Consider the following 22,465-nt stretch of genomic DNA (forward strand, 5'->3'; position numbering starts at 1 on the left):
ACAGCGAACCCCGACTCTGAGACAGCAGAGAAGGAAACACAGGCAGAAGCAGAGGATCCCTGACACTGAGTTGAAGAAGCAGGGAAAACCACGGCTGCCGAGGACACCGAGGAGCGATCAGAATCATGGTGGCGTGAGCAGACCTGAGATGGACAAGCGTCCTCAGAATCAACGGGAAGGGAGGAAACGCATACAGGAACCTACCCGTCCAATCCAAAAGGAACGCTTCCGCCTCGAGACGATCTGGGGAGAACACCTGGAGTAGAAAAGAGGCAACTTGTGATTGAGGGGCGAGGCGAAGAGATCTATCTCCGGAGTCCCCCACCGAAGAAACACCTGACGTAGAGTCTGGGAATGGAGAGACCATTCGTGCGGCTGCAAAAGGTGGCTTAACTTGTCCGCCAGGCAGTTGTGCTCGCCCTGGATATAAACCGCACAAAGAAAGATGTTGTGGCGGAACGCCCAATTCCAAAGGCGCAGAGCCTCCCTGCAGAGAGACAGGGAACCCGTACCCCCCTGCTTGTTGACGTAATACAGGACCACCTGATCCTGAAGCAAATGGCAGAAGGCCACCATCGTATTGTAAATGGCCCGAAGCTTCAACAAGTTGATGTGGCAATGATGGTCCGCACTCGACCAAAGACCCTGCGTACGCAGACCGTTGAGATGCGCCCCCCAAGCATACGCCGAGGAGTCCGTCGTCAGGACCTTGTGATGCGGCGGAGCGAGAAAGAGCAATCCTCTGGAAAGATTGGAAGAGCTGGACCACCAGCGGAGCGAGCTTTTCAAGGAGGGAGTCACTGCAATGAGGTGAGAAGCGGGGTCCCGACCCTGTCGCCACTGAGAGGCCAGAGTCCACTGAGGGACCCTCTGATAAAGTTGCGCAAACGGTGTGACATGCACGGTGGAGGCCATGTGTCCCAAGAGGACCATCATCTGCTTGGCCGAGACCGAAGCACGCAGGGAAACCTGCTGGCTCAGCCGCACGAGCGTGGTCCGCTGAGGAGGAGGCAGGAATGACCGGAGGCGAACCGTGTCCAGCACGGCCCCGATAAATTGTAGGGATTGAGAGGGGCACAACTGAGACTTTTGGAAGTTTACCTCAAACCCCAGACTTTGAAGGAAGGTAATAGTCTGATGGGTCGCTGAAATAACCCCCTCTTTCGTCGAGGCCTTGATCAACCAATCGTTGAGGTACGGAAAGATCTGGAGGCCCCTCGACCGCAGAGCCGCCGCCATCACCATGAGGTACTTTGTGAAGACTCACGGGGAGGAAGCCAGCCCGAACGGGAAGACCCTGTACTGCAGATGCAGGTCCCCAACCTGAAAGCGAAGGAACCGGCGACAAGCTGGATGAATCGGCACGCGAGTATAGGCCTCCTTCAGATCGAGGGAACACAACCAGTCCCCCTCATCCATCAATGGGTACAAAACAGGGAGCGAAAGCATCCTGAACTTTCCCCGAACCAGGAACTTGTTCAGCTTCCGGAGGTCCAGGATAAGACAGAGGTCCCCAGTCTTTTGGGGGACCAGGAAGTACCTGGAGTAAAAACCCCGTCCCCGCAAAGGGGACAAAGGGGAACCTCCTCCACCGCCCGAAGGCGAAGAAGAGCCCGAGCCTCCAGAAGGAGCAAGGGAAGCTGCACCCGATTCGAAAAAGACACGACGGGAGGACTGTCTGGAGGCACTCCCGGAAGTTCAGCGAGTACCCCTCTCTGACCACAGTGAGGACCCAAGCGTCCGAGGTAATGCGGCCCAGTTGGGTTAGAAAACCTGAAGACGGCCCCCGATAGGAAGAGGGGCGAGCGTCAAGGCGACGGGGGCCTGCCCCCTGCCGCCCAGCCAGTCTAAAGGACGGCGCGGGCTTAGACACAGCCGGGGTCTGAGGTTTCGGAGGATCCCGCTGCTGCTACTGGCGCCGAGGCGGACGAGAGAAGGCAGGGGTAGACTTCTGCATGTACCGCTGAGGCGGCAGCCAATAAGTCTTAGGAGGAGTGGGCTTCGGCTTGGCCCGCACCAAAGATGCAAAGGAACGATTGTGCTCCGAGAGGCGCTTAGTGGCCGTCTCGATCGAGTCATCAAAGAGCTCATTCCCCAAACAGGGAAGGTTGGCCAAGTGATCCTGCAGATTGGTGTCCATATCGACGATGCGGAGCCACACCAAACGACGCATGGCCACCGCAAAGGCGGAGACCCGAGAGGAGAGCTCAAACGCATCGTAAGCCACATGGAACATGTGCAGACGAAGCTTTAAAAGAGAGTCCACCAGCTGCCCAAACTCCGCGCGGCGGGAGGCGGGTAAGGACTTGACCAGGACCTTAAGATATGAAGTGAATGTAAAATTATAATTTAAGACCCGGTTGGCCATCATGAAGTTTTGGTAGAGGCGTTTGCCAAACTTATCCACCATCCTCCCCTACCGGCCAGGTGGGACCACCGCGGAGACCCTGGAGGGATGACTCTTTTTCAGAGAGGATTCCACCAGCAGGGACTGGTGGGAAAGATGCACCTTTTCAAAAAAAAACTACACGAAACTTTGCAAACAACTAGAAAAAAGGCGCACGACTCCCGCAAGAAAACAAAGAAGCCGCAGTGCAAGAAAGGCACGTAGACACGGAGAGAAAAACAACAGGGCTTTCTGGCTCCATGGAAAACTAAGAACTGAAGACCACGAGGAGGGGATGCGCCCTCTAGTGGAGCGGGAAGGCACACACACGTGGTGCAGCACCAGCAAACTTGAAATCTTCAATCAAGTTTGCTTGAAAAGCTGTCCACATTGTGGCTCCGTGGATGACGTCACCCATATGTAGAGAATATGCTGCCTGCTTGTCCTGGGATAATACAGCTGTTCGCCTCATTTTTGGTTTTAAAAAAATGGGAGCATATTACTCCTTTTTATTTGAAACTACATTGGTTATCGATAGTTTAGAATTTTATTTAAATTTGCAAGCATCTGTTATAAATCAGTTTCTGGTTTGTCACCAGGTTATCTTGTGCCTCATTTTTTTTGAGTCACACTAATAAGATTACACACAGAGTGCACTTGTTTACATATCCCTCCATAAAATCTTGTCGCTATAATAAGTTCCTTGAGAGAACCCTCTCATTTCAGGCCACCAAACTGAATTTATGGCTTGGAAAAATTATGTTAGAGGTCTCTTCCTATTTTGATTTTAGAATATTGTTAGAGACACAACTTTTCTTCTCCTTCCGGTATCCTTTTTAGAAAATTTCATAATGAAAGTCCTGCCTTTTAAATCAAAACATCCAATCGAAATTGAGAGGGCATATAGGGTCCTGATTAGAAGACCTGACAAATTTGTTGGACCTCGCCTGATAATTTTTAAGCTTTTAAGATATCAGCATGCCCTAGCTAGGCTAGCAAAAGAGAATCAAAATCTGCGGTGCCAGGATCCATTTTGTTCCAGATTTTGCAAAATCAACGGCACAGAGGAGGAAACAGTTTTTGGATTTACGACCTTCATTAAGAGAAATTGGAGCTAAGTACGGTTTATTGTATCCAGCAGTCATGAAAGTTACAGTGGATAATAAAACACTTAGCTTTGACAACCCTGAGAAGCGAAAGAAGTTTTTAAGTCAAAGGGAGCAGCCTATGAATGAGTGAAGCTGAGCGGTTGGAGCTGATTCTTTCTCTTTGGGCTTGTGTTTATTTTTGATTTTATTATATGTACTATAAATATTTGAATTTGATTTTCCAATGTTATTTATTTTAATATGTAACGGTATAAGAACCTTCTAAGTTTGAAGAGCGGATTTGGAATGCATACTGAGTTCTATAATCATTATGAAATGCCTGGGGTAACCTAATGCAATGAGCTTAGATCTTTATGAGGATTTAACACGAAAAAAAAAAAAAATAAAATAAAATTATTTGCTTATGGCTCATTGCAGGAGGACGTAACTAATTTGTCTCTGTCTTTTCGGGATGTCTAGGCAGACTTTTGCGGAAGTACTATGTGTATGCCGTGATGTGACACGTTAAGTACAGTGTCCTCGCTATTCCGACATAAGCACCTAGTCAACATTTTGCGAATTGTAAATGGCCCGAAGCTCCAACACGTTGATGTGGCAACGCCAGTCCGCACTCAACCAAAGGCCCTGCGTACGCAGACCATCGAGATGCGCCCCCCAAGCATATGCCAAGGAGTCCATTGTGAGGACATGGTGATGCGGAGGAGCGAGAAAGAGCAACCCTCTGGAAAGATTGGAAGAGTTGGTCCACCAACGGAGCGAGCGTTTCAAGGAAGGGGTCACCGCAATGTGATGAGAAGCGAGATCACGATCCTGATGCCACTGAGAGGCCAGAGTCCACTGAGGGACCCTTAGATGGAGGCGTGCGAACGGTGTGACATGCACGGTGGAGGCCATGTAACCTAAGAGGACATTCATCTGCTTGGACGAAACCGTAGCCCACAGGGAAACCTGTTGGCTCAGCCGCACTATCGTGGCCTGCTGAGGAGGAGGCAGAAATGACCGGAGACAAACCGTGTCCAGCACGGTCCCGATAAACTGGAGGGACTGAGAGGGGCATAGCTGGGACTTTGGAAAGTTTACCTCGAACCCCAGACTCTGAAGGAATGTAATAGTCTGTCTGGTCGCTGAGATAACCCCCTCCCTCGACGGGGCTTTGATCAGCCAGTCATCGAGGTAGGGGAAGACCTGAAGGCCCCGGGACTGTAGGGCTGCCGCCACCACCATGAGACACTTCGTGAAAACCCGTGGGGATGAAGCGAGCCTGAAGGGGAGGACCCTGTATTGGAGATGCAGATCTCTCACCTGAAAACGAAGGAACCGGCACAAGATGGATGCACCAGAACATGAGTATAAGCTTCCTTCAGATTGAGGGAGCACAACCAGTCCCCTCGTCAAGCAAGGGAAATCAGGGGCGGGAAACTGCATGGGGACACCAGGAAATTATTTTTCACTGAAAGGGTGGTTGATCGCTGGAATAGTCTTCCACTTCAGGTTATTGAGGCCAGCAGCGTGCCTGATTTTAAGGCTAAATGGGATAGACACGTGGGATCTATTCACAGAGAAAGGTAGGGGAGGGTCATTGGGGTGGGCAGACTAGATGGGCCGTGGCCCTTATCTGCCGTCTATTTCTATGTTTCTAAGGGATACAGAACGGGAAGGGAGAGCATCCGGAACTTCTTCCGAACCAGAAATTTGTTGAGCCTCCGGAGGTCCAGAATGGGCTGGAGGTCCCCGGTCTTCTTGGGGACCAGGAAGTACCTGGAGTAAAAACCCCGCCCCCTCTGGGAGGGGGGAACCACCTCCACCGCATGAAGGCGAAGAAGCGCCCGGGCCTCCAGAAGGAGTAAGGGGAGCTGCGTCCGATGGGAAAGAGACATGCCGGGAGGACTGTCCGGCGGCATCTCCCGAAAGTTCAAAGAATACCCCTCCCGGACCACGGTCAGGACCCAAGCGTCCAAGGTAATACGAGCCCAAAATGGGTAAAAGGCTCGGAGACGGCCGCCGATGGGAAGGGGGGCAGAAACCATCGCGGAGGGGGCCAGCCCCCATCCGCTCAGCCCGTCAAAAAGACAGCGCCGGCTTAGACACCGCCAGTGTCTGATGCTTTGGAGGAGCCCACTGCTGCTGCTGCTGCTGCTGCCGGCAAGGAGGCGGGCGAGAGAAAGCAGGAGTAGACTTCTGCGGGTACCTCCAGGGCGGCAGCCGATAGGCCTTAGAAGGAGTGGACTTCAGCGTAGGCCGCACCAAAGCAGCGAAGGAACGCTCATGCTCCGAGAGGCGCTTAGTGGCCGCCTCGATCGAGTCATCGAAGAGCTCATTCCCCAAACAGGGCAGATTGGCCAAGCGGTCCTGCAGGTTGGGGTCCATGTCCACGATGTGGAGCCACGCCAACCGGCGCATGGCTACCGCAAAGGCAGAAACCCGGGAGGAAAGCTCAAAAGCATCGTAAGCTGCATGGAAGAGGTGCAACTGAAGCTGAGAAAGAGTGTCCATCAATTGCCCAAACTCCACCTGACGGGAGGCAGGCAAGTCACCCTGAAAGGCGGGCAGGGACTTGACCAAGACCTTCAGGTACGATGTAAAGGTAAAATTATAGTTCAAGACCCGATTGGCCATCATAGAATTTTGGTAGAGATGCCTGCCAAATTTGTCCATGGTCCTCCCCTCCCGTCCCGGCGGGACAGCCGCGGAGACTCTGGAGGGATGGGACTTCTTAAGCGAAGACTCCACCAGCAGAGACTGGTGGGACAGTTGAGCCTTTTCAAATCCTGGGCAGGGGACAGTCCGGTACTTAGATTCCATTTTGGATGGTTCCGGCGATTCCATTTTGGATGGAATAGCCGGAACCACATAGGGGTTTCCAAGTTCCGGAAGAATGCTTGGCACAAGACTGGGTTCAACGGGAGCTGGAGAGACTCCCGCGGGGGACACGGCTGGTCCATCTCTGCCAGAAACTCCTTGGTATACTTGGAGTCGGCCTGGAGATTAAGATCCAGCGCCCTCCCCATATCCTGCACGAACCTCGTGAAGGAGGAGGGGCGACCCTCAGACAAGCCCCCAGGGGGGTGGTCGAACGAGACCGAAGCGCCGCTGAGAAGGAGGGAGAAGCCTCCCGAGAATAATGAGGCATCCGGTCAGCATCCCTGTGGCCCGAACCCCAGGACGCCCCGCTGAGGGAACGCGACAGGATCGAGGACGGGCGGCGCTTCGAGGACCCCCGAGGCGAAGACCCCAGGGTCCGAGGCACCACAGCCCGCTGACGCCGAGGAGACAAGCCCCGGGAAAAAGCGGGAGAACCCCTCGAGGTCGGAGCCCTGGACCGGGAAGGCGACTTTAACAGCCGGGGGTTGGAGAGGGACAACTCCGAAGCCCGGAGAGCCCCCTCAGTACGAACCCCCGGGGACCGACCCCGCATTGGGGGGAGAGTCCCGGGGGCGCTTCACCGAACGCCGAGATGGTGTCGAGGCACGCTCCGACCAGCGCTTCGACCTCGGGCGCCCCGAGGCCCGAAGTGAGGAGTCCGAGGACGAAAGGCGCCGAGACTGATGCACCTTGCCTCCTGGGGCTTCGACGCGATGCTCAGGTCAAATGGGCCAAAGCCGAGGAGAGCTCCGAGGAGATCATAGCCCATAACATATCCTGAAACACCGGCACTGAAAGCATTGAGGGCATATCAGGTGTAGCAGTGCATTCCACCGCGGGTGACCTCAAGGATGAGTATTCCCTTGAGGTGGAAGCACACTTTGAGGGCTTGGCCAGTCTAGACGAGGATGGTGGAAGGGCACTCCCACCATGAATAGCCGGAGACTCCGAGGTCGGCTTCCTCGCCAGCGCTGACCCTGAAGAGGAAGAAAGAGGGGACTTACCCGGAGCCGAGTTCTTCGAGGCTGGGGGTCTTACTCGGGGCCGAGGTCGTTGAGGCCGGGGCCGAGGTCGAGGCCGAGACCGGAGCCGAAGCCAGGGCCGGATCCACAGCGAAAAGTTCAGCCATGCGGGCCTGACAACATTGCAGGGCATGATTCTGAAAGGTAGCACACCTGGGGCAAGCATTGGTACGTAGTCATTTTGGCTATTAGGTGTGAATCTTCATGTCTGCTTGCTTTTTAGCTACAAGCCTTGCCTTACATCTGTGCCAAGACAATTAGGTAGCCTTTTTGTGAGATCAAGTTGTTTATCATATCTCTTATACTGTTTCGTGTCTTACCAGGAAGGGCCGAGGAAGGTTTCTCATGGTACTGTAATTAGGAAGGGCCTGAGCTCATTCCATCTGTGAGAGTTAGGAGATAAGGGGAACACCTGTTGTTACCGCAGAAACAGCAGGGTCTGTGTGTGTGAGAAATTCAGCACTTTCTGTGCTATAAAAGACTGAGAGTCACAGATTGGATTTGGAATCCTGCTGCAGCATTGAGAGTACTACTGCTATGAGACTGGGTCCTTTCCCTTGATCAATCAGATTCCCGATCAGTATTGGAAGGGTGCATGCCAGACATTCTGGGTGTATATAGATATTCTATTCTCTGTCTATTTCTTGTATATTATCTGATGCCTGTCTGCATTATTTGGTATTATCTGATGTTTATGCAATAAAGAATTATATTACTCTGAAGCTTTGTTGGAGGTGACTTCTATATACTCTTGCTAGATAAATACGTGGGCAGAACACATCTAAACCAATATATCCTAATACCTCAAAAAGATAACTCCAGTCCACCTGGTCAAAAGCACGGGCTGCATCCATGCTAACAATTAAGGTTGGAAGTTGACAATGCTGAACATGGGCCATAGTAATTAACACTTTATGAACATTAATCACAGATTGTCAGCCCCTGACAAAAGCCTGTTTGTTCTGGCCCAACTAGACTCAGTAGTGGTAGCGATAGTCAAGCTGCTAAGACCTTTGCTAAAATTTTAAGATCTACATTAAGGAGCGATATCAGGCGGTAAGAGTCAATAGATGTACCATCCTTCTCCGGTTTCAAGATTAAAGTAATGATGGTTTCATTAGTGCCTGTTGAGAATTCCCCTTCACCTATCACACAAGAATAATAATCGCAAAGCAGAGTTCCCAAATATGGGGAGAGTTACTTATAGAATTCTGCCGAAAAACCGTCAGGGGTGGAACAGTTACGATGAGAAGCGATAGCATGGTGGATTTCCTTGATCGACAGTGGAGCATTCAACGCATTCCGTTCCGCATCCATGAGTTTAGGAATTCCTGAGTCTTCCAAGTAATCAAGGATGGAAGTTCCCAGATCCCTGGGAGTGGCTGCATAAAACTTCTGAAAATGTTCATAGAATAATTTTGCGATATGCTCCAATTTATGAAGTAATATTCCATGAGAGTCATAAATACTCTGAATAAACCAATTACCCTGCTCATGTTTAGTTAATCGGGCCAACAGTTTTCCAGAACGATTACCATATCGATAATATTGGTATTAATGTCAAATATATTTTATTGAGCAAACATAAAACCGCAACAAAGCAGTGATGCAAAGAACAAGACAGCTCAACATTTTAGGAAGGCAAACCGAACCCCACAGATCATAAACCCCCCCGCCCCTTTACAAACCCAAACAACCCCCCCTCCCCCGGGTCCTCCATCCAAACAATCAGAACCAATGAAACACCAAAGAAACTAGGGTTACCAATCAGAACAAAATGAGTCACAAAACAAAAATTCAACAGTTAAGTACTTGGCTGCGAGCCAGAGGAGTCAAGGTAGTCCAAAAAGGTTCCCAAGTGCGCTGAAAAATGCGGCCTGGGAGAGAAGAGAGATCCTTCACATCCCTCCTTTCCCACATTAGGAGAGTGATCATCCGACATCTCCATAGTGAATAGTCCGGAGCATCAACCTCAAGCCATTTCAACAAAATACATTTCAGAGCAACCAGGATTGTCCACTGTGACATTCTCATTCCCAAGGATGACCCTGTCAAGCGTAGGATAGGGGTTAAGCCGATTCCCCTAACCAGGAATCAAGACAGGGCTGCCTATTCTGAGGGGAATGAAGGTGATGCAAACCTAGTTCCCTTTCCCAAGCCAAAGCCTGTCAGGAAAACAAGCTCCCTGAGGAAATATAACCAGCTCCCAGAGTGTAATTTTACCCCTGAACTGAGAGGGAGCCAAAGAGCCTCCAAAGCAGTACTTCAGCCAGGTAGGATTGGGAGTGGCTCTTCTCCCTTAAAGCAGCTCTCCAAGAGTCTGAGAGGGACAGCTCAGGAAGGGCTGGCAGAAAGGTTCCTCCTGTCCAGGCAAAGGCAGGCGCCCAAGCCAGAACCTATGGACTGGGAAAGTCCTGTAACACAGAGCCCAGCAGAGCAATAGGTTCCAGAGGAGCCAATGGAAATAACAGTTGGCAATACCTGAAGTGGAATCGCTGGAACCCATGGATGTGAGTGTGGCAGTTTCCTGCTCATGAATTATTCTGTTGCTTTTGGAATTTTTGTTGGGACTATTTTGAATTACCAGGACCTGGCAAAGAATGTGTTTGAAAACTATTTTTTTTGTTGTACAGCAGTGGGCTGGAAGCAGTACTGACTTGATGCTTTGCACTAATTAAGCTACTCCACACCAGCTGGGAGAGAGCTTTGTGAGAAGCTGGTGTGTGGCTGGTGTGAGTACTGGAACAAGTCTGAGGACTAACAGGATTGGGGTTGGGTTCACTGAAGACCTCGGGCTGGGTTATTTTGTGGGTGCTTGTGAAAAGTTTTTTTGTAAGAGTGAACCCGGCAATCCTGTTCCTGCAACACCAGAACTGGAGTGCTGCATAGTACTGGAGTTTTTGTTTGGATTGCTTCTTACCTAAGGACCTGGTGAAGACTGGGACTGAGTGAAGTTAAAGTCCAGGAATCCTTGTAATATAATAAACTAAGAACTTTATAATACTTACCTGGGTGAGCTTCCAAGAACCTGGGCAGAAGTGTTGTCTTTTGAATATTTTTTTTGTGCTAAGACAGAAAGTCTGCTTTATTGTTTTGTTTTTTTGAAATTAAAACTGTTGACCATACGCAGTGTATCTACTGTTGATTTAGTGAACACACCAGTGAACTGAACTATTATGTAGGGTCTTCCCTCATTGGGAGCCACGCCAGGATTGTGCTGCCACCCGTCAGTGAACGCTGCAGTTCCCTCGCGGGCCCGACTGGGTGACACCACTTGAGGAAAGCTGCAACTCCCTTTGCACGAGGAAAATAATGTGGAACAGTTCCAAATAAGAGCAAAAGGGAGCGGCGAATGGTAATATTCCAAATGCCCTCCAGAAAGACAAAAATAGCGGTCCAAAAGTCTTGAACAGCAGGGCAAGACCAGAGCATGTGTCCCAAGCCCGCCTCTGGAGCCTGACAGCGAAGACAGGCAGCAGTCTCTCGGATGCGTGATAAATAAGCCCTTTTAGGAGAAACATACAGATGAAAAATCAACTTGTAATGTTGCTCCCAAAAGGTGGTGTATTTTCGAAAGGCAGGCAGCCGTCGGACAGCCTGCAAAAGTACATCAGTTGGCAGCTCTACAGCTAGATCACGGGACCAAACATCCCGCAACCTAGAATGGTCAAACAAAGGGGACTCATCCTTCAAATGGCGATGATGGAACTTAAGGGGGACCGGTAGTTGGGAACCAATGGTAAAAGCCGTGGATAGCAACTCCTGGCAGGAGACTTGCAATGAACTAGAGGGTAATGAAGAAATATAATGCTGGATTTGCATATAAGCAAAATAATCAGTGTGCGGGAGGTCAAACTCTTCTCGCAACTGTGCGAAGGACTTGAGTTTCCCATCATCATCTACCAAGTAAAATACATAGTGAATACCCTTTGTTTCCCACCGAGCAAAACTCGGCCCATCAATTCCAGATAAGAAGGCGCTATTAAAGCGGAGAGGCAGAAAGGGAGAGACAGAAGCAGAAAGAGCATGAAATTTACAGACCCAACGTCAAACCTTCCGCAAGGAATGATGCAGCCCTGACAGAAAGAGATTCAGGCACAAGAGAAGGAAGAGAATGAAGATAAGCACTAAAGTGAGTAGAATGAAAACAGGAAAGCTCCAAAGAAGTGTTGGTGAATGCTGAAGTACCCCTAAAAAGATCATTAATGTGGTGCATGCCGCATCCAACAGTCAAATATCTGAGGTTCAATAAGTCCAAATCACCCCGGTACCATGGAGTCGCCGCCCATTTATAAGGCAAGTGGGGCCTCTTCCCAGTCCAAAGAAATCTCTGAACCAAGCGTTCCAGCCGCCTCTCATCTCGAGCTGTCAAATAAAGGGGAAGGACCTGAAAGACATAGAGCCAACAGGGGATGATGAGCATGTTATACAAGTGAACCTGACCTAAGAGCGAAAAGGGGAAATTATCCCAAAGTTGTAATTTGTTCTGAAGGGCCTGGAACAGTGGGTCAACGTTTAAGCGATACAGACTAGATAAGTCCCGAGGAATAGTAACCCCCAAATATCTCAAAGTTGAGTCAGCCCAATGCAGAGGAAAAACACCCCTCCACGCTGCTTGTAACTCAGGCGGTACAGGTAAAGCCAAGGACTTATCCAGATTGAGGGAAAGACCTGAATGAAATCCAAATTCAGAAATGAGGTCTAATGCCGTCGGCAAAGAATCTTCAGGCCGAGTAAGAATCAGAAACATGTCATCCGCATAGGCTAAGGTCTTCAGCTCAAGCTCACCAACTTGCAGGCCCCGCACCTCCGCAAACCCCCAAAGAGTACACAGCAAAGATTCCAAAGAAAGCAGAAACAGCAGGGGGGAAAGAGAGCAACCACGAAGTATAGAAAACCAAAAGCGAGGCCCTCAGATTACAATAGAGAGCATGTATGGTGTCGAGATAAAACCCGCACAACCCAATGTGTTCTAGGGTACGAAACAAAAAGGACCAATGGACGCTATCAAATGCCTTAGAAGCATCTAGACTAACAAAGAGAGCTGGAATCTGGTGAGAATGACAATGAGCAAGTGCAAAGAGGACCTTTCGGACATTACTAACTGATTGACCGCCCCAAACAAAACCGACTTGGTCCTCATGAATAAGCTTAGGGAGATGGAGGGCAAGACGATCAGCCAAAATAAGGGCCAAAAGTTTTAGATCCACGTTAATCAAGGAAATGGGACGATACGATCCAGGTAAGTCAGCCTCCTTTCCAGGCTTCAACAATAAGGAAATAAGGGCCTCATTAGCATAATGCGGAAAGGAGCCCTGAGGAATAGCTGCGTTAAAATAAGCCAGCAATGGTCCATACAAAGTAGAAGAAAGAAGCCGGGCCCAGGGCCCGATCAGAGCGAAGAGCTTTGGTGGCTGACTCCAATTCAGACGCCCGAAACGGACTATTGAGAGAAGATACCACTTCCTCTGGCAGATGAGGAAGACCAGAAGATCTAAGATAATCTGTCAACAAGTCCAGAGAAACATCATCAGGAGCATTGTACAAACGGCCAAAAAAGTCAAAAAGGACCTCGGAGATTTCAGACGTAGAAGAGTCCGAAGAGACAAGATCGGCTTCCTACCAGTCTCAGTCTTAACCAATCGGGCCATAAGGCGTCCAGGCTTGTTTCCATATCATTGAAAACAGTGCTGATAAAAAGCCCTCCATTTTTGGGAACGAAAATGAAGTAGCGAATTCAATGCTTCCTGAGTAGACAAATAGCATTCTCGAGTCTCCCTCGAAGGATGCAAATGAAAGGACCGTTTTGCCAATCGTAAGGCCCGTTCCAGATTAACGACGCCTCTATTAATATGCTTATTGTGAGCACTCAGAAAAAAGATAATATGTCCCCGAATCACAGTTTTTCCTGCCTCCCAAAACAAAATTGGATCATCCATGTGGGGAGCATTATTGGTGGAATAATCATCCCACTGAGTCTGCAGAAAGGTCCGAAATTCCTCATCCTGAGCAAGATAAAACGGAAACCGCCAAGACAACATCCGAAGATATGTGGCATCAAGGTGAATATCCACCCAAATCGGGGTGTGATCAGAAATGTTCAGAGGACCAATTCCGGCTGACAGGACGGAAGAGAACAGTGGAGAAGAGAGAAGAATATGATCTACGAGACCAGGTACCATGTGCGCGAGAAAGATGTATGTAGTCACGAACTTCAGGGTGAAGAAGGCACCAAGGGTCCACCACTGAAAGAGTATCACAAAAGTCAGAAAGAAGACGGTCCTTAGCACCCAAAGAGGAAACAGGGGAGCCAGATTTATTCAGATCAGGATTCATCACCAAATTAAAATCACCCAGGAGAAGAAGAGGATCTCCAGGAAAACGAGAGCAAAGATGAAGCAACCGTTGCAAGAAAGCCGATTCTCCCGAATTAGGGCCATAGACCACAAGGAAAAAATAGGATCGTGCTCCCAAGGTAAGTTGCAAAAGCAAGGATCTACCATCAGCCGCTTTATCAAAGAACTTGCACTCCAAGAGGCGAAGACATTCGGACCAACACTGCAATGCCCTCATGACGGCACTGAGAAGAGGCAAAATATACCTCCCCCACCCAAGAACGGCGCAACTTAAGATGTTCTGCGTCTGTCAGACGGGTTTCCTGTAAACAAGCAATATCAGACCGATAGCGCTGTAAGGCAGCTAATATTTTGGACCGCTTTATAGGGGATGTGATGCCCCCTACATTCCAAGATGTAAGTCTAAAAGGGGTACTCAGGTCAGGAAAACAAGAAAAACGCTACAGAAAGAAGAAAAAAGAAAGAGGTGAGAACTACCCCAAGGGCCCAGCCACCCCCCAGAGTTGTAGTGACAATGAAGTGGCAGAGACTGAAAAGAAAACTGAAAAGTGCACATAGGTAAAAAATGGAACATACAAACAGATGGAGAACCCCCCACCCCCACAAACCCACCCCACTCCCACCCAAGAACCCCCCCAACCACCCCAATCCAAATCCTCCAGAAACCGAACCACAAACAAAAACCCCGTCCCACAAGTGGAATGGAGAGAGAGTCACGCTAAGACGTATACAGGGCCCCAAATCCCTCGACCCAACCCACTCCATGCTCGACACACTACCCCAAAATCATCCACTTCAAACCATCCACACGCCACTCGCTGCCACCCAACAACCGCAATTACACGGAGGCAACCTGAAAAAACTCAGATACATAAAGAAAGAGCGAACCCGGGGTCCACAAGAAAGCCCCTAGAAGAGGCTCCGCAGCCAAACAGCCCGGAAGGGAACTAGCATACACCCCTCACCCCTGCATTCAAACACTCACACCAAGAGAACTAAATAAAGCCCCCCCAGAGAAAAACACCCAAACATAAACCCAGCAAGTGCCCTAAACAAAGGAAAGCATTCCCAAGCACTTCACAAAGCCTCAAAGAAAAGGTCCTCGAGATGTTTGACGAAACATATAACAAAGGAGTGCAAGCACAACAGTATATAGAAGGGCAGAGTCACTGAGCCGATGAAGCTGCAATAGGGTGCTAGGCAGCTCAAGAGCAGGGCAAAAGCAAGCACTCCACGCTGAACCAGGACGCTATAGGGCAGAGAAAGGTCTAGAAATCAGTTAGGCCCCATAGGTGTAGGCCCAACAAGAATGAGGAAAGTGCCTCCACCAAAGAGTAACAGCATCATGCCCCAGCAGTGGTAGAGGGCTCAAGGAGCCGATGAGGGCCCAGACTCCCCCTGCAGTGCATCCAAATAGTTCTGTGCAGCCTCCGCCGTGGCATAGACTTGACATCCTGTAGGAGTGCAAACTTTCAGCTGCGCCGGGTAGAGAAGTTGGAATCGTTGTTTCCAATCAAAAAGAGCTGTGCACATGCGGGAGAAGCGCCGCCGGCGCTCCTGCAGCACCGGGGAGTAATCTTGAAACACCCAAGAACCCTCATACAAAAGGGTATTCCGCTTTTGCCTATACTGCCGCATCAGCTCTGCCTTCACAGCTGAGTTGTGGATTTTAAAGATAGTGACCTGAGCACAGTCATGATTGTCAGATCGCTGGCCCAGGCGGTGCGCCCGATCAAGTTTCAGAGGGCCCACACCAGCCGGAAAGGGTAACGCTGTCTGGAGCCAGGACTCCAAAGTAGAGAGTAGGCGGGAGTCTGGAACCGCTTCGGGGAGACCAACCAGGCGCAGATTATCCCGTCTCGAGCGGTTCTCGAGATCCTCCAACTTGTCAGCTTGCCTCTGGAGTTGCGCTTTCATGGACGCCAGGTCCGCTGCCGAAGCAGTGTTGGCATCCTCCACCATTGATACACGGTGCCCCAACTCGCCCGTGCGCCTAGTGGTCTCCCCCAAAAGGGACTCCAGCGATGTAAGTTGGCTGGAGAGTTGTTCAAAGCGGGAATCCAACGCCCGCACCACCGAGGCAGACAGCGCGGCAATATGGGCCTCCGTCAAGGGGAGCGCGGAACCCGATTCACTCGCTGCCATCTTGGGTTCGGGCTGCGCCAATCTAGTCTCCCTTTCTCTGGTGGAGCGACACGACTTGCCACTCATGACCGGGCTGGATAAATGCAGAAACTTGTCCATGCACTACCCCGATGGTCAAGGAGTGTACAGGACCGGTAGAAAGGATGGGTTAGGCACAGAGGGACCCGGGGCCCCGGAGCACGAGCAAGGCACGTCTCACTTGGCTCAGCACATCACGTGACTCTCAATATTGGTATTTATAATAACTGAACATCTTTTTCGTTCATTCATGAATTGAATTGAGTGCTATTTCTGTGGAATGCAACACCTCTTTTGTCACAGAAGAGGGGTGAAGTATATATGCCCGCTTAGCTGTTTGCACCTCCCGTTCTATGCGTCGATTGTGGGCCACCAAATACACAATGCAATCTCCTTGCAGAACTGTCTTAGCTGTATTCCAGAATAATTCCGGGCCTCCTACATGTTGTGCATTAAATTTATAATAATTCTCCAATTTAGTCTGAAGATATTCTTTGAAATGAGTGTCTGCGTAAAGATAGCTAGGGAATCTCCACCATAAGGGACCTCTTGTACCAAACTCCACACTAATATCCACCCATATCAAAGAGTGATCAGAAATAACTGAAGGGCCTATGTCCGCTGCATCCACCTGAGGAAATGTGGTCTGTGATACTAGGATGTAATCAATTCTGGAAAGAGTTCCCTGTGCTTGGGATCTATGAGTGTAATCCCTGACCCCCGGATTATATAATCGCCAGGGATCCACTAAATCTAACGCCGAGAACATATATGGAATGCCACGTGTGGCCGATCGTGCCTGAGATATGCCAGGCTGGGACCAATCCAGAGTCGCATCTAGGATTGGTTAAAATCACCAACTTGAAATATAAGGCCATCCATACGCTCTGTCATAAGCTTCACTAAAGTTTGAAAGTATTCATGATGATATGAATTAGGGCCATATATATTCAACAGGTGGAACCGGAAGTGACCCACAGACACATGTAAAAGGATATAACAACCCATAGGGTCCTGTTCAAGGACTGTGACAGCATGAGGTAAAGCTTTACAGAATAATATAGCAACTCCTGCCCTCTTGTGTATAGATGAATCTGCGTACACCGATCCCACCCAAGACTTTCGTAACTTCAAATGTTCCAGTGCAGTAAGTCTAGTTTCTTGTAAGCACACTATATCTGCTTTATAGCGTTTAAGCTGATGCAATATTTTTGTACGCTTGATGGGAGACGTAATGCCTGACACATTCCAAGATACTATTCATAAAGAATTTGTCAGAAGAGGAAAACAAAAAAAAAATATCATGTCCAAAAGCAACTGGAAATAACCAAGATCCCGGGCGCCCAGCCTCTCCCTGGACCATGACATATGTTCACAGCTGAGTAGCAGGAGCAATAGTACAAAGGTGCTGATCAATCTAGACAATGTTGAGAGCGCAAAGAGAATACACAGTGAGCAAGAAAACCCAACCCTTCCCAACCCCCACTCCCCCTTCCCTCCCCGTAGCCAACTGTACCTCCAAAACCTTCCCTCTCCCCTCTATAAACCTCTCGCCTCCTGATCAAACTCAGGGACTCAGTAGGTGAAGACACAAAATAATTCCCCCTAACCCTGCGCTGCATCTATTAGAACAAATTTACAGAACTGTGCCTATTATCAAACTCAGTGTATATCAACCTCCAGTAAGAACAGAAATACTAGATTGGACAAATCATCGTCCTTTGCAGTGTAAATAAAGTCAATAGGGCATATAAGCCAAAGAACCACATATCAAAATGTTTATGATATGGCAAACCAAATAGCACAAATTGGCTGAAAAGGAAAAATAATACAGAATCATATCACAATGGCGTACTGTAAGCGAAACCATCCTGAATGAGCTAGCTCCTGAAAAATCAAAATTCAGAATCTGCAGACCGTCAGACAAATGGTTCGACACTGAACTTCTCCAACTAAAAAAGCTCTGCAGACAACTAGAAAGAGAATGGAAAAAAAAGAGCATGGAGAATCAAATCAACCAATACAAGAACAACTCAAGGAAAAACGGAAAGCCTACTACTCCAAAATGATAGGCACGGAAACCCTAGACACAAAAAAGCTATTCAATCTAGTAAAGAATCTCACCGACACCAAACCTCACCTAGCTACACAAGGAAACCACCCACCGACAGCTATCCAACTAGCAGACCATTTCAAAAATAAGATCACCAAGATCAGAACCGCATTCAACAATACTCACACCCACCTTGACAAGATAACAACAAACCCTTCAACAGGAGAAGCCATCGCTGCAGACAGAAGCTGGACAGTCTTCCCCATATTACATTGGTCGGATATGAATCGACTCTACAAAAAATACAGCCAAGCTTCTTGCGACCTAAATAACTGCCCCACCTACCTGTTATCAAACTCCTCCACCACATTCAGAGCCAATCTCATGCTATGGATTCAAACCACATTAACAGAAGGTCAATTCCCTCAAGACCTTGGAGAGATCATAATCACCCCAATCATGAAAGACCACAAAGGCCCAATAGATAACCCCTCCAACTACAGACCAATCGCTTCAATACCAATATACGTTAAAATAATAGAAAGTCTAGTTGCACAATACCTCACCAACTACCTGGAAGACCATAAATACTTCACCCCTCACAATCAGGATTTTGAACCAACCACAGCACGGAAACACTACTTGTAACACTACTAGACACAGCTCGACAGCAAATTAGCAAAGGCAAAAAGATGATGCTAATTCAACTTGACCTCTCCGCAGCATTTGACCTGGTTGACCACTCCATACTGCTACAGATACTTGACGCCATTGGGTTCTCAGGCAAGGTCTACAATTGGTTCCAAGGATTCCTCAAATCAAGAATCTACAGGGTAAAGTCCAATAATATCAAATCAGAACCATGGTCCAACCCATGCGGAGTTCCACAAGGATCACCTCTATCACCTACGCTCTTCAACCTCTTTATTTCCTCCCTTGGAGCCACTTTAGATAACTTAAATGTTACATCCTTCAGCTACGCAGACAACATCACCATACTCCTCCCCTTCGACCCATCAGAGCCCACCACTACAGCAAAACTGGAAATAACCCTAGATGCAGTGGAAAAATGGATGGTAGACCACAAACTGAAACTAAACTCAGATAAAACAAAATTCCTTCTGCTCGAAAAGGCCAAAACTCCCATTACAGAACTGAAAATTAAAAACACCAAATACCCAATACAGCCCGAACTCAAACTCCTAGGAGTAACGATAGACAGATGCTGCACAATGCAGTCCCAAATCAATAAAACATCCCAGAAAGCTTTTTTAATTATGAGAAATCTACGTAAAATAAGAAAATTATTCGACCCAGCACAATTCAGGCTAATTGTCCAATCCCTAGTCTTAGGTCTACTGGACTATTGCAATTCCTTCTATCTACCTTGCCTTGCCAACATGATAAAACAACTTCAGACTATACAAAACACTGCCCTCAGACTGATCTACTCCCTGAGAAAATATGATCATATTACAACTGCCTTCCTAGACTCTCACTGGCTACCTATGCAAGCACGAATTCAATTCAAATTCTACTGTCTATTATTCAAAGCATTAAACGGCTCCGCCCCCCCTATCTAAACAACCGCCTAAACCAGATCAAGACAAAGAATAACTCCGAACCCTTTTGCCTTCCCTCCACTCAAGGGCACTCAGCGCAAAAAGATGCTTGATAACCTTCTGGCGACGCAAGCAGCAAAACTTAACCACTCCATCTCCAACCTGTTGACGGCAACGGGCGACTTCAAAACTTTTCGAAAAGAAATCAAAACTCTACTTTTCAAAAAATTTATCCAGATATTTTAACCCAACCCTCCCCACTCCTCCTAGATAAATTCTCCCCCAAAACCTCCACTTAAATAATCTCTTCCTCCCCAAAACACCAACCAAGTATTCAGATCCCTGAAATGTAATGTAATCTTATTTGTACTCTAACTGTAATCTATTTGTTATATCACACAGTAACATAGTCAATTTAATATCCAATTTGCAAGTTCTTCCAGAATTAATCCAGCTACCTCTCCTCCCTTGTAACCAAAAAAAACAAACAAACAACACTGTTGTAACTTCACTGGAAATGTCCAGTTAACTCTTTTGTAATCCGCCTTGAACTGCAAGGTATAGGCGGAATAGAAGTCCCTAATGTAATGTAAGAATCCATTCAGGTAGGATGAACTGTGGGATCCATCTGAGTGTTAAAGTAAGTATCTGCAGCAGCAAAAGTGTCAAAGGTGTGACATGTCTCCTGATGATACAGTTGGAGCACTGCTGGGTAAAGAAACATAAATCTCAACTTGTGCTCTGCCAGTTTGGCACAGAGAGCATAAAAAGGTTTACATTTTTCAGTAAGGGCCACAGAGTAGTCTTTGAAGATACGAACAGGAGTTTCCTCAAAGCATAGTGTGTCCCGAATCAGTTTATATTTTCATAAGATTTCCACTCGGTGGCTGTAATTATGCAATTTTATAATTACCATCCTGAGGCGTGCCTCTCTAGATTGAGGCTGGCTCAGGCGATGAGCACGCTCCACTCTGATAGGGCCCAATCCCTCCTGTAGAGGAAAGTGTTCAGCAAGCCATTGCTCCATTCTTTCTAACAGCTTCGAATCAGCCACAGACTCCGGAATGCCAAGGAGTCGCAGATTGGAGCGACGCAAACAATTTTCTATATCCTAAAGGCGCTCCGTTTGCAATTTGGTGAGTGCTTCCGTGTGCGTGTGGGCAGTATCAACCAATGTAGATACTCATGTTCTCCAACTCAATAGTTCTCCTCATCGTGTCTGTTATTAATGTCTTCATGTGATTAAGTTGTTTTGAAAGCCGGTCCAATCCGGGCTGTATCGCTGCCGTTACCACCCGAGTGAGTTCTTGTAAGGCTTCTGCTGAGAATTGGCTCACCTCGGAAGAGACCACTGGCGCCATCTTGTCTTCAGCTGCGTGGAGGCGATCTCGATCCTTTTTTGCCGATTTAGCTATCATATCTGCCTTCATTCTGGTCAGATATTGGTCCATGTAGGGTAGGATCGTGTCCACCAAGTTCACTTGTTGTGAGAATAGTAAATCGGCACTTTAAAGATAATTCAGTGCCTAGGGCTCGGGAGCTGAATTGACTCATGTCTTCTTCAGCTCATAGCATCACGTGACCTCTCAGCGATGCACTTTTAAAGTGTCTGTACTGGGGCTCTGTCAGTGACGTCACCCATATGTGAGAATATGCTGCCTGCTTGTCCTGAGATAACAGAGCAGAGCACTGTAAAAGCTCAGGTTTTTCCAACTTTGTAATTAAAGAAATTAAATAAGTGCTTTCTGCTCACAACTCCTGTGCATCATTTTATAGAGGACTAAAGTCAGCCTATGCTGGGAATGCAGTAGCTAAATCTAATTAATAAAAACATATTTTTTGATCAGTACAAAGAGCCAGGACAAGCACATAAAATACACCTTGACAGACGTATACTCTGTCTTTGAGAGAGACACAGCAGGGCATAGCTTGGTGGGTCTCCTGAATGCAGCAACACGTTCTGCACTGTAAACTTGCACTCCAGGTATGGGGCAAGCTAGAAGACTGGATGTGGGATACAGACATTCATGTATCTTCCTCTATTACAAGAATCTCTCAGCTTAGCTTCCACAGGAAAGTCACAATTATCACAGGAAAGTAACTTAATTATCCAAGCCTTAAACAGCTCCTCTTCCCTACAAGCTAAAATAAATAAGCATAATGCACATTTTTCCCTTAACCATGTGAATAGGCTGTACCTGAAGCTGTCCTTCTAAGCAGAATGCAGGGGCTGCTGGCATTCTCTGTTCTTCATGGGCTTGGGAACCAGGCCTCCAGCCCTAACTTGCTGGTAACCTTGGAGGTGTGCTCAGGGGTTGAGAGGTGCCATGGTACAATCAGAACAACAACAAAAGAACACAGTGTGATGGGCTCGCTTCTCCCAGCTGCCTTGTTTAATAAAGTCATAGAGCTTGCTTACCTTCCGGACACTTTGGGTCCCTGTAACTCATTTTCAGAGCAGCATTCCTGTCCCTCAGAGGACTGATTTTAGATCTAAGGTTGCTGGATATCAGACATGCAAGATCTGCTACAAACAGATGTGAAGAATACAGAAATGTCCTTGCATATTGTGTTGGTCGCAGAGCAACCCCAGCAGGCTCTCCTCCCTTCTGAGCAGAGCTGCAGCTGCAGCTGCAGTCTTGGGGGGAGGGGGGCGCGAAACCCAGGAGGAGCCCTTTCTCTTTCACAGCACAATCACACTTTGAAAACTAATCAGCTCAGACTGGAAGGCTAAAATTGCAGCCCTCCCCCACTCATTCCTACCCAGCCTCGCCCTCATTCTCCATTCTCTTGTTTCCTTTCTCCTTCTCTGTTTTCCTATCCCTCCTACTCTACACTGCACTCTGGGTTAGATACTCTACACCAGTGGTCTCAAACATGCGGCCCGGGGGCCACATGCGGCCCACCAGGTCCTATTTTGAGGCCCTTGGTATGTGTGATCATAATCACAAA

The 22,465-nt window shown here is 48.2% G+C and overlaps 1 protein-coding gene across 2 annotated transcripts in view; it reads right to left on the bottom strand.

Annotated features, from left to right (window-relative positions):
* Positions 1 to 22,199, bottom strand: part of SAMD10 (sterile alpha motif domain containing 10) — a 109,046-nt gene extending 86,847 nt beyond the window's left edge. For both annotated transcript variants that reach the window (XM_033963166.1, XM_033963164.1), the window contains exon 1: positions 21,933 to 22,199. In XM_033963166.1, the coding sequence (XP_033819057.1) occupies positions 21,933 to 21,963 (31 nt within the window). In that variant the 5' untranslated portion in view covers positions 21,964 to 22,199. The remainder of the gene's footprint in view (positions 1 to 21,932) is intronic.
* Between the last annotated feature and the right edge of the window lie 266 nt (positions 22,200 to 22,465).

The sequence above is a fragment of the Geotrypetes seraphini genome, chromosome 11 (assembly GCF_902459505.1).
Source record: "Geotrypetes seraphini chromosome 11, aGeoSer1.1, whole genome shotgun sequence".
Lineage (NCBI taxonomy): Eukaryota > Metazoa > Chordata > Amphibia > Gymnophiona > Dermophiidae > Geotrypetes > Geotrypetes seraphini.